Source organism: Mauremys mutica, chromosome 3, assembly GCF_020497125.1.
Source record: "Mauremys mutica isolate MM-2020 ecotype Southern chromosome 3, ASM2049712v1, whole genome shotgun sequence".
Taxonomy (NCBI): domain Eukaryota; kingdom Metazoa; phylum Chordata; order Testudines; family Geoemydidae; genus Mauremys; species Mauremys mutica.
The window spans coordinates 208,724,889-208,737,817 of NC_059074.1; the positions used below are offsets into that span (position 1 = coordinate 208,724,889).

A 12,929-nucleotide genomic window follows, 5' to 3' on the forward strand; every position below is an offset into this window, starting at 1 on the left:
CTTGTCCCACTACACTGATGGCAGCTTCCCCCCTGATTTGAATGGGAGCACGATCATGCCGTTGGTAGACCGCGCTCAGTAGCAACAAATGGAACCAGAACGACAGGAGAACTGGAGCCACTAGCTCAGAGCTGTCTTGCAGAAAATCTTACAGCGCTGGGTACCACGCCCAGCCTGTGCTATCGGCTCCTTACGCTCATGTTCGCTCCTATTCAGAAAACTGATTCAAGTCAGCTTTTCTAGAAAATGTTCATGGCCTTAGTTAATTGACATCTACAGACTTCAACCCTTTATTGGGGCAAACGCTTTGGGACGCCTTTTTAAGGGGTTTGGACAAGGACAAAGGAGTTATAAGTAACATCCATTTGTTCAAAGGTTTCACATGAGCCCGTTTTTTCATTGATGGGGAGGCTACTTGTTGTTACGGTGTCACTGATAACTGTTGGGCATGTGGCCCATTGCTAATCTGACTGCAGGGCAGGCCAGATTTCTGGGCGGATGCAGCTGTTGAGAGCACGTGATTTCATTCACACTTCATTGCCTGTTTTCCATGTATGTGAATGTAAAACCAGCCAGGAGACGGAGCAGACAAATCAACCTGAAATCTGGTAGAAGGATATTTACTCTATGGAGGCTTATATAGGCTATAATCTGGATTTCATTGCTACATCTCTGTTACTATGATTAATGTTCCTGGAGGCATGTGCTACAGAAGATGATGAGAAGCAAAGTCAGAAATGTCCAGAGTCAAAACTTCTCAAGAACAAATGAGTCTGAGATTATTGCAAGCCCCATCCTGGCATTGCCAGAGTAATGTGGTTTGTCTTGTCTCTCAGCACTGGGCTTTTAAGGTCCTGTTTTTTAGAACTGCTGCAGCGCCGTGGCCTTTCACTGTTTCGAAAGGAAGGAATTTCGTTCCAGACAGCACTGAAAGAAAGCGAGCGATGAACAGGAACAGTCCTTGTGGCTGTTTATTTGCTGACTTGCAGAAATTGCCTTTCTTTAAAACTCATAGGGAGACACAAAGACTGTGATCTTGGAGACATGCTTCGCCTGGAAGGTACGATCCAGATACTCGGACATGTCCACTTCCACCTCGATGGTCTGGGGTCCTTTCAGGCTTTGCACAAGGATCAGTTCTCCCGTCTGCCGGTCGGAGCGCTGCATCACAAAATGCCCTCGGTTGTTGCCTCCAATAATTCCGAAGCGCAGGCTGTCGGGCCCAGGCCGGCCTGGGGCGGAGGCAGTTGCCATGCGGAAGAGAGGGGTGGGGGTTATTAGATTGGAAGGCAGAGGGAGATAATGGAAGGAGATGGACTTTGGAGCATGATGGCACAATCTGCTGTCCATTGGGCAGGGGTTGCGTTCACATTGGCTGGCAATGAAAGAAAGGACAAGGGTTAAGGCAATCCTGGAAGCGGGAAGAGCCTGTGAACTCTTACACTGTTACCGTTGGGTCTTTGTGTTCTGTTCTGTTTCTGATGAGCCATTAACGATCATGTGGAGAACTGGCTGTCCCGTTTATTGCCCACGCATCTCCTAAAGCACCTTCCCCAAAGTAACCTGGTGATAACGCAGCACTCACGTACGCAGCCCCTAGACCACTGGAGACTCACGGCCCTAGTGATCTGGGGCAGCACTTTCATGGCTTGGATTCCTGAAAAGTAGCAGACCAGGGGCCAAATTCTGTTCTGAGTTAAACCAATGTAAGTCGACGGGATCTCCACTGAAGTCTATGAAATGAGTTTGGGTTTATACCTGTGTAACTAAGGACAGAAACTGGCCCCCCCAGCGACTGAACTAGGGCCCTCCAACCTAGACGCAAAGCCTCTCTGGGTATGTCTACACGGGAGGTAGGAGCCAACCTCCCAGCCTGGGGAGCCAGATTGTCCTAGCGGGGCTTGGGCTAGCATGCTAAAAACAGCTGTCTGGACATTGCGACACCAGCAGAGGCTCAGGCTAGAGCCTCCATCCTGCCTGCGGGGTCTGAGCTCCGGGAGCAGCCCAGGCCTGCACCAGTGCCACGACATCCACACTGCTATTCTTAGTGCGCTAGCTTGAGTGGAGCTAGCAGGAGTCTGTCTCCCTGGGCTGGGAGGCTCGTTCCCAGCTGCAGCGTAGACAGACCTTACGAGAGCTGGAGCTAGAAAGCCAGGCTCTGCAGCGGGGGCTGTAGCAGACATCTGGTGTGTCTCAGGCACAGCAGGGGACATGAAACCCATGCTGACCAGTGTGTCTCACACATCTCTCAGGAACGCCTGGAGGAGACCCAGGCACTTACGAAGGGTTGGGTATTGCAGCTGAGATCTGCTAGGTGAGGGTGAAAACCAGGGAAGTCAATGGGAGTTTTGCCATTGACATCAACAGGGCCAAGATTTCACCCGGAGAATGGTATTTAACCCTATATTCATAGATGATACGGCCCAAAGGGGCCACTGTGAGTGGCCATCTAGGTTGTCTTCCTGTCTAGCACTGGCCACAGGACCTCCCTGAATTAATTCCGGTTTGAACGAGCGCACCCCTCTGCAAGATGCTCCCCTATTTTGGATTTAGCCAAATGAAGAATTGAACTAACTTCCAGCCGAACAACCTGGGAAGGGAGGAACCCTGTCCTCGGGGGTGACAGTGATCTCCCCAAAGCAGGCCTGTTTTAACACTGTCCTTCAAAAAGGTAAATACCCTGTTGAGCTTTTCAGCCATGGGCGGTTTTCTCTGGCATTGCCAGGGGGTTGATTCTCTCACAGTCCCCTACTACTTACAATGGCGATGTTTTCACATAGCTGGCATTGCCGCTGGGCCGAGGGCACTCGGCGCTGACACACTGGAAGCCTCCTCCTGTATTAATGCACGTCATGCCCCTGGTGCAGTTGTGCTGGGACAGGCTGCACTCGTCTATATCTGCAAAACAGCGAGAATTGAACAGAGTGCGCCAGACGGAACTGCTCAAAGTGCAGAAAAGTGACCATCAGTCAGCACCGAGGGCCTGACATGGCCGCCGGACTCCTATAAAACACGCTCCCTTTTACAAAGGGAAAGATGGGGGCATTTTTTAGAGTAGATTTGCCCTTGGAAGACTTCACGCAGCAGAGCGACTCTGCATTGTCAGAGACATTCCAACGCCCCCTGTGTTATATCTGCCTCGTTAGAAACGATTGTAAATAACGTCAAATGTTGTTTTACTGAGCGGAAAGGTTAACACTCCATTGTCACTCCCTCTTGCCCACCTACATTTTAACTCGTTACTGGGGAAATTTGATCTTTTGGGTCAGAGGCTGCTCTTATCTCCTTTTCGCCTATTACCATCATAACAGCTTCTAAAGGGGTTAAATGGTTAAATATAAAGAAGAAAACATGATAGCAGCAATTTTCACTGATCCCTCTTCCTCTCTTTACCTAGCCGTCAGTACCTTCTAAATACACATTACCCGTCTCCAGCAAAGTGAGTTTAAAAAAAAAAGCTAATGAAAATCATTCAGACTTGATAGAAACACTAGCATTCGCCATCTCTTCCTTTCTTCTGTCCTTCTGGCACATAACGGGATGCTTTTTGTACTATAACCTCTGTCCGTAGATAGGTTAACCCTTGCTGGCCCAGGAAAATCAAAGAAGGTCTAAACTAGAGCAGAAAAATTAAAATCTATTTTTGCAACAAATTTCAAAATTACAGAGTTGTTTGAAACTGACCTATTTTTTTAAAATATGGATAGAATATTTTAATTAAAAATCTTACCAAACCATTATCAAAAATTTTCAGTAACTGCTCCTTCCCCCGTCCCAAAAAATATATTAAAAGGCACTACATTTTTCACAAAAATACACATTTTGACAAAACTGATGCTTTTTCCTAATGAATTTCATTTTTGAAAGCAGGCTATTCTTTGATGAAAATCTGTTCACCCAAACAATTTCAACCAGGTCTAGTCAAATCTTTTAAAATAACCAGCAATGTTTTTCTCCTGTGAATTCAAACTGGGAAAGGGGCAGAGAAGGGCTACACGGATGATCCGGGGAATGGAGGGCCTATTTTATGAGAGGAGGCGGGAAGAGCTTAGCTGAGCAAAATGAAGGCTGAGAGGGGATCTGATCACTCTCTCTAAGCACATCCGGGGGGTAAATACCAGGGAGGGTGAGGAGCAATTTAAGCTAAAGGAAAACGTTGGGACAAGAACAAATGGGCATAAACTGGCCATGAACGAACGTAGGCTGGAAATTGGAAGGAGGGGTTGTAACCCTGCGTAGACAGTACTAGGCTGATGGAAGAATCCTTCTTTTGACTAAGCTACCTCCTCTCGGGCAGGTGGGTTAACTATGCTGATGGGAGAACCATTCCCATCGGCACCGGCAACATCTACACTGAAGTGCTACTGCAGCGACAGCGTTTCAAGTGTAGCGAAGGCCTTTCACCTGACCTGCCAACTCCTGTGACACCCGGAGGCTGCCTTCCTTCGCTAGAGTGAACTCCAGCTAGTGACACACCTTTTGTCCCAGTGAAGACAGGGCCACACAGATACAATAAAAGCCAGAGGCTAAATAATGTGCTTCCTAAAAAGCACACTGGCCCAGCCCTCAGCTCTGCGCCATTCCAGTCACACACAGGGAGTGGACACTGCCCTCAACTCCCATGTGGGAGAGTCCCCAGCCGGAGAAGAGCCAGCCAGCGGTCGGCTGCTAGGCCACTGCCCTGGAGCCCTGGAAAAGGGATGTCAGTGGGAGGAAGGTGTTGCCGGAGCCCAGCCTAATGGCTCCTTCGTTCCTTCCTTGCTGCACTGGATAACTCTTCGGCTGCGTCTACACTATCGGGCTAAGTCGACCTAAGTTACGCTACTCCAGCTATGTGAATAATGTAACTGGAGTCGACGTGGCTTAGGTCGACTCACCGCGGTGTCCTCGCTGTGCTGCGTCAACAGGAGATGCTCTCCCCACGACTTCCCTTACTCCTCCCGTTCTGGTGGAGTCCTGGAGTCGACCGGAGAGCGCTCTGCCGTCGATTTCACGGGTCTTCTTCATGAGACCTGCTAAATCGACCCCTGCTGCATCAATCGCAGCAGCGCCGTAATGAAGGCAAGCCCTTTGCCATGGCACAGAATCCAGCAGTGAGCATTCAGCACTACTGCTGACCCCTGAGCATAGGCACCAACTCCCTCTCTACCTGGGGGTACTCGACCCCCAACTCCGCCCCAGGCCTGGCCCCACTCCACCCTTTCCCCCAAAGTCCCACACCGCCATGCCTCTTCCCGCCCCACCCTGTCTCTTCCTGCCCCCTTCCCCGAACGCGCCTGGTCTCCGCTCCTCTCAGCACCTCCTGCACGCCGCGGAACAGCTGGTCGCGGCAGGCAGGAAGTGCTGGGAGGGGGAGGAGTTAATTGGGGGAGCCACCGGCGGATGGGCGGTGCTGGGGGGGGAGTAGAGGTGGGGAGGAGGGCTTGGCTGCCAATGGGTCCTAAGCACCCACTTATTTTTTTCCATGGATGCTCCAGCCCTGGAGCACCCACAGAGTCAGCGCCTATGTCCCAGATTATTGAAAAATCATGAGCCAGACCACAAAAAAAAAAAAAAAAGTCAGGAGATTTGAAGCCAATCATGCGATTTTTTTTACTTTGGGTTCTTTTTATTTACCTCCTGGTTTTTGAGCTATTAGAATCACGTTTTCCCAGCTTTTCTCCACAGCCCAGGAGGGCCAGACCCTGACTTCTGTGTAAATGAAAGCTGGGATTCTCACCAAGCACCTGACTTGAGTTGGGGCTTTCAGAAAAACACCTAATTTTGCCAGACTCATGATAAAGTCCAGAGAGCTGGAAGCATCGAGGCCCTGATTCAACAACGCACTAAAGCACAAGCTTAGTTTTGGGTGGGGAAAATCCCACTGCCTCTCCCTTTTACCTCTCTCCCCCACTTTGTTTCCACTGGGAAAGGGGAGAAAAAGGTGAAAAAAGGGAGAGAAAAGGACGTTTTTGACCAGCTTTATTAAAGACCCACCTTCCACAGAATTCGGGAATGTGTCGATTTTGATGAAATTCCACCTGGTGTCCTGCCAGCTCCCCCCTGGCTCCTCACCTGAAGCCCCAGCTCCCAGGCTCACTGATCCTGGACAGCCTGGAATTACCACTCTCCACCCAGCTCTAACAATGGTGAAATCCCCGAGTCAACAGGAGTTTTGCCGGCGACTACACCATGTGAGGATTTCAGCCCACTGAAGTCAATGGGAGTCTTCCTAGCTATAAAATCTCTGCACAGCAGGTCTTTGTGACAGGAAGTTACGCATGAAATCAGAAAACAATACAGCTTCTGCAAATGCGCTTTTGTTTCCTGCAGCAGGCCCCAGCCTGCGGTGCCCAGCTCTCCGAGCGCGCTGGCTCACCTTCACAGCTTTTCCCGTCTCCGAGGAGCTTGTACCCGCTGGGGCAGGAGCAGCGGTAAGAGCCGGGAACGTTGACACAGGTGTACATGCACAGACGAGGGGCTCCCTCCAGGCTGTAAACCTCACACTCGTTTACGTCTGCAGAGGAAACACACCGTCCCATACAGCGCAGACCCTGCACAAAAGGGTCCACCCCGGCAAAGAATTCCTGCTGACAACCCATTCGCCCTTTGCCAGGACAAGAGCACCCGGGAATAGCAGCAAACTGCTCGGGTCCTCCCAAGAGCGGCCAGGAGTGGACCACCATGGAGAAACTAGTGAAACTGCAAAGGCACAGTGTTACCAGAGCAAAGGTATTTCGGTGCTTAGTGGTGTGTGGGATGAAATCTGACTCACCCCCGCTTTGGGGCTGGCTGGCTTGATTCTAGCCCATGCTATACGACAATAGGAGCGAGCAGGACGCAGGCCACAGGCCATGCAAAATGTGCACGCAAATTGGACTAGTATTTCCTTAACGAAAGGGCCAGTCTGCTGGGTTTTGCAAGCAATGGAGTTCTCGGGATGCCCCCAATTGCAATAGACATAACTAGATTAGCTGGGTTTAAAATGCTTGGCATTTATCCTGTCCCTTGTATCCACAGACCACAACGCACTGATTTACAGGTAGGGGTCGTTTCATCCACTACTGAAACGCAGGCGCTTTGGGGTTGGGAGGCTGCAGCCACAGGACACACCTGATTAGGACACTAATGGAGGAGAACAGCTTGGCCTGGAAATGCAGGGACTCTGGCTCCAGGGAATAACGTGGCTTGCAGGTACATAGAAAGTCGCCCTTGCATGGCCTCTTTCTGAAACTGAAAGAGCTCTCCTGCCGGCAAAACACCGTTCACTCCGGCGCTTTCTGTCGGCAAAACCTTTGTCATTCGTGTGTGTGGTTTTTTTCACCCCCCTAAACGACAAATGTTTTGCTGACGAAAATGCAGCGCAGACAAAGCCTTAGCCTCTTCCAAGCAGTCCTGTCCACCACATTTGTCCATAAAAGCTGCTGCACCTACTGAACATTCAGCTGCTTAGATGTGTTGTGTGTGCATTGGGCAGCAGACTGGTGAAAGCTGCCGATGGATATTTCTGCTCATCTCCTACCCTGACATATGCTGTTGTCGGACGTGCCACTCATGTGGAAGCCGGCTTCGCAGCTGCAGTGCTGGGTCCTGTCGATTTTGGCACAGCGGGGCTTGCGACTGAAAGCTGGGTCATTTGTAACACTCCATCCAGGTGGGGCTAAAAGAGAGAAGAGAGGAAACTTTAAAGTGCTTCTCGGACACCTGGCTCACAGGCCTGCAGTAACATTTTCAAAAGTGCCTAAACCACTTAGGAGTCACAGTCCCATTTTCAAATGCAACTTACGCACTTAGGCCTAGATCTTTAAATGCACTTTTGAAAATTCCACTCAATGCCTCTATGCATCTTTTGGCACCCAAATACTTTGAAAAATCTATCCCCGAAGAGCTTAATCTTATGAAAATCACTGGGAATTATACTTTTAAGACACTTAGGGACTTTTGAAAGCGTTACTCTTGGTTCCTACTAGAGCCATGTGATTTTAATTTATTGTTCATATAATTTTACTTGAGTTTTTATCACAATTCCTCTTGCTCAGGGGTATAGGTGACATGTAGGCGCAGGCATGCGGGGTCAAGTGCCCCCCAAGATTTCTGGCTGGCCTGGCAGTGGGGAGTGAGAGAGGCTCCGTTCTTCTCCCGCTGGGCCTGCCTCCCGGCAGGCTCTGCCTCTGTCCCTGGCAGCTGGCCCGGGAGGGGGACTATTTGCAATTCATTAATCATGTTGTGTGACTGGTTACCAAAGTCACATGACATTTTTTCTCCTCCTTGATGAGATGTGTGAAAGTAGAATGAATTATATTGGAAAAATAAGAATGGATTAAAGAAATGTTGTATGTACCTTTAAGCAGAAAAAAGAAATGTTGAAATACAGGTGCCAGGAAAAGAAACATTAGGCATAAACAATGGTGCTAATGGTGAAACATTAACAGAAGATCGGTAATAGTAAGGAAATAAGATATGCATGTCTAGTCCAGGTAAACTTATCAGATTCTGCTTCCTTAGTTATCTTGTTAAGTTCTCGCCCTTTTATCTGTATAAATAAGATAGTTTGTGCCTTGCATGGGGCTCACATTATCTGGGTGTTATTAGCAGAGCGCTGTGCTAATAAAACAGAGTGGTCTGACAAACTGTGAGTCCTGAGTCTAACTTTGACAGATGGGGCAGATTTTGGAAAGTGCTTAGTCTTTGGAAGCTCAGGGGCAGGGACTCTCCTTTTGTTCTGTGTCTGTACAGCACCCGGCACAGTGGGAATGGACCTCTAAGTGCTACCACAATGGAAATTACTGTCATTCTGAGGGTAGAGGCTGACATCTGAGACAGGGCAGGGGCTTCTGCCTTGTAATTCGTCGTCTGCCTTGCTCGAGTCTCTTTCTCTTTCACACCTCACCTGGTTACATACCTGTTTGTGATTGGTACTGGCAGTTCTCACCAGTCCACCCTTGAGGACAAGTGCATTTGTACTGGTTCACTCCATCCACACAAGTTCCACCATTCTGGCAGGGATTGCTCGAGCATTTGCTGATCACTAAGGGAAAAAGCATTTTTAAAAACAAACTACACTGGCTCTATCTCTCCTAACGTAAGGCCTGACCCTGCAGTCCTTCAGTGGATGTCAGCGGGAGCTTTGCCTGAGTAAAGACTGCGCAATCAAGCCCATCATTTTAATAATTCATTAAATATAATAATAATAATACATTTAAATCAGAATTTTAAAAATGGGCGCCAACATTTAGGCTCCTAAGACTTCCATAAATGTTAATGGGGGGATGCTGGGTGATCAGCACTTTTGAAAATCAAGGATTTAGGCCTAAAATAGGGATTTAGGAGCTTAAGTTGAGGCCCCCCCATTTTTTTAAATCTTGGCCTTAGTTTTAAGCACGACTTTCCTTGCCAAGCCACCAACACTACTACCCACGTCGTACCTTGATGGCTTTAGCGCCAGGTGCATGTTTTCTGGTTGGCTGTGTCAGCTCAGTAGGTGTCTTACTGCCGGTGCAGCTAGTTTGTTTAACTGCATCGCCAAAGTAATAAACCTCCCAAAGGATCTTTTCAAATAGCTTTTATTAGCAGCGAGTAACCCCTTTGCGATGACTGGCCCCATCGCTTGCAGAATCAATCTAAAAGCTATTGTAGATGGTCAAACAACAAAGGCGACAGAACCCAGTGCAGTTAGTCACACCTCCGCCCCAGGATCATGTTGGCCTAAGCTGGGACAACCCCCAGCTTTGGAAACGATAGTGAGTTCAACAGGACAGATCCAGCCTGAAGTACTTGCTGAGTTTGGTCTGAATGCTCCCAAACTCCTGTTCGCCTGAGCCATATTGTCACCCCTGCCTGGCATATTCTCTTCTTAACTCGTTAGCTCAAAGGCATGGCGGTGAAGAAGCAGGCTGTGAGTGCTACATGGCTAGCAATTCCTAAGCACATGCCAAGAGCCGAGCTTGCTTGGTCATCAATAGCATATTCTAAATATTTCAGGACTGCTAGAGCATGAAGTTATTGACCAAGACGTGAGAGAGCATTAACCGCCCCCGTCCTTGAATTTGCTGCCAGCAGAGATCCAAATCTCTCATCTCGCTTGCTCTCTGCAGCGATTGTGTGCAGTGGGCTGCACTGACACCTGGCCGACAAGCTGCGGGGGGAGACACCATGTCCCACAGTGGAACGCACGTCAGTGGCTGCACAGGTGTTCAGCAAAGGAACGCAGGGTTGCGTTGGTTGCCAAGCACTTTCATGTCAAGGAACGCTACATAAAGCCTCCTTTATTTCTCATCTACATACCGAGCCTGGGAAGATTAAATGGCTCTCTGTCCTTATCCCCTGCTCAGTCTAGTCTCTTTCTACAGACAGTCCAGGCTGTCAGCTTATCTAGTATGGCTGAGTTCATCTCTTTAGGCATTTCATAATAGACCATTACAGCACTCTGTGATGTCAGCAGTGCAGGGGGTAGATGTTGGGAGCTTAATCGACCATTAGCATTTTAGACAATGTCGTGGAATTTCCTTAAACAAACAACACTTTCAATCTGCAGAGCTCCAAGCTATTTAAACCTTGTGAGCCCCACTGCGTGAATGTCAACTACCCAGGCTATAAAAAGTATGTTGGCCATAGGGGACTGTTTTAGGATCCAAAAGACTGATGCAAACATAGGCTTTATCCAGGACAAATTACATGATGTGTCTTGCATGGCATCCATACATGCCTGACTTTAAACTAACACTCAAATTCAACCCTTCCCTACGAATTGCCAGGCATGAAAGGGTTGGTACTAAAAAGACTCATGCAGAGCAGGTGGCCAGGTTTATTTTTCAAACTCTCTCCCATAACTCTGCCCTGAACCTGAGCTCCCGCAGCGAGCCACTCCACATGCCAGCCGGGGTGAGTTCTGTGAGAAGTTTGTGATGTAGACAAACTCCTTATACGCTTAACGACAAAATCAAAGGCTCCATATGGTACGAGATGGCTCGCTCTCTTAGCAAAAGGAGAACACAGATTTCTCAGTAGGAGGCACCAAAGATCCCTAAAGATCAGCTGGGGGGAGGGGGGCGGTGCAGTCAGTGACTTTGTGATTCTGAAGGGTTTGCTTGTCACAGGATGGGCCGTAATTCTGATTGCGTATAGCTATGTAGGATTGTTTTTAAATCAATGAACACTTTATAAGCAAAGCAGGTGCCCCTGTTCACAGCCCTCCAACTTTAAACAGTTCATGCTTTAAAGATAGTTTATTATCAGGATCATTTACTTTACGCCTGGCCAAGAGTTTGGTTTTAGCAGGTCTGTGAGGCTCTGATCTCTTTCTCAGCTAATCTTTGCGGCTTCTGGGGAGCTTGGGTTTTTTTTGTTTTTTTTGTTTTTTTTTTTAGAACTTTTAAGCCCACTCCTAAAAGAGCTTAAATACTAGTAATACTTAGTGCTTCTCTGGCACTTTTCATCAGAAGATTTCAAAACACTTTACAAAGGAAATCAGTATAATTATCCCCATTTTACTGATGGGGAAACTGAGGGAGGGGGTGATGCAGTGACTTGCCCACATTGACTCAGTCCGTCAGTGGTGGAGCCGGAAGTAAAACAGCAGGTCTCCTGAGTCACAGCCCAGTGCTCTAACCACTAGGCAGGCAATGCTGCCTTGTATAAATATCCACATCAGGGTGAACATGTTTCTGACATTCTAGGTTAAAACTGGCCTGAATATAGAGCAGCCACTGTAAGTTCATTGGCTTTCTGGCTGAAGCATCCATGTTAGGAGTGGTTCAGTGGGAGGTTTATGTAGCATAAATCATTCTTCTCCCATAGGTGTTTCTTAATGGGGGAATCTTTGGCAGGTCCATGTGCATTAAACGAAAGCAGATGTCAGTGTCTTGTGATCGACTCGTGCACAGTTTCTAGAAATGCTGCTCAACAGTGTTTCTTTGGACTGATTCAAAATGTTGCATTTGGAAGGGAACGAAGCCCAGCACAGCTCTGGGAATGACAAGGGCAAGGGAGTGATGGAGGGATTCCAGGGTGGGTTACTGTGAAGAGCTGCCAATATTTTAACAAAGGACCCCTCCGAAATGTTCCCTCTTTCTCTGAGATCAGGCTGATGTGCCAGGGTCTGAGCAGTGTTGAGAAGAGATGTGCACGAGGCACTGAGCAATTCTGAGTATCTTCCTCTGGGGAAATGTTTTTAAACGAGCTGCCTTTTGGTGCCATCTGGGCCATTCCCAATGCAAAACAAGTGATGGTGAGAAGTGTTTCCAAGCGCCCCAAGTGGTCAAAAATCATGAGTTGGGTCTTCAAAAATCACAAGACTGGTTTAAACAAACAGCCCTGGGTCCACAGGCTCACACGTGCTACTTTGGAGGGTCAATCTTGAAAAACACTTGGTGCCAGAGGACAAACTAGTAGGCAAGTGCCCTGGCAAACAAGCGCCTCGCACCTGTGCCACATCCCTGAAACACACAGTGTTTTAACAGGAAGAATAACCAGTATCCTCGAAATGAGAGACACGTTACAGGACAATGCATTATGCCAATTTTAAATGGATGTAAATTGGATCATAATTTGGCCCAAAAGGAAGACAAGAACATGGATCCTGCTGGTAGAAAGCTCAGATGTCGTTACAATAATGTATCTGTGAATTAGAAATACGTGTGAGAGCAGTAGGTTCAAAGTAAATTTATTCTCCACCCATTGCACTTAGAGAGGGTCTTTCAGCTGAGGCTCTCCCTGTGGGTGTGTCATCTCCCTGTTAGTTAGAGGAGGGAACAGAGCCATAGAGACATTAAACGAGCTGACCAAAGTCACAAAATGACTGAGAGGCAGAGAACTGGGAACAGAACCTGTGGCCCCACACAGAGAACACTGCCCCTGAGCACAGGAATGCTGCATCGGCGCAAAGTCTTTCTTTCTGGTACATGGAAATTTGTGGGGATTGTATTTTTGGTAAGTTACTTTGGTGGTCAGAG

The 12,929-nt window shown here is 48.2% G+C and overlaps 1 protein-coding gene across 4 annotated transcripts in view; it reads right to left on the reverse strand.

Moving 5' to 3' along the window:
- Positions 1–317: 317 nt before the first annotated feature.
- Positions 318–12,929, reverse strand: part of FBLN7 (fibulin 7) — a 41,496-nt gene continuing 28,884 nt past the window's right edge. For all 4 annotated transcript variants that reach the window (XM_045008419.1, XM_045008418.1, XM_045008417.1 and 1 more), the window contains 5 exons: positions 8,882–9,007; positions 7,502–7,639; positions 6,359–6,496; positions 2,760–2,898; positions 318–1,375 (listed from right to left, as the gene is read on the reverse strand). In XM_045008419.1, coding sequence (XP_044864354.1) covers positions 1,003–1,375; positions 2,760–2,898; positions 6,359–6,496; positions 7,502–7,639; positions 8,882–9,007 — 914 coding nt within the window. In that variant the 3' untranslated portion in view covers positions 318–1,002. The remainder of the gene's footprint in view (positions 1,376–2,759; positions 2,899–6,358; positions 6,497–7,501; positions 7,640–8,881; positions 9,008–12,929) is intronic.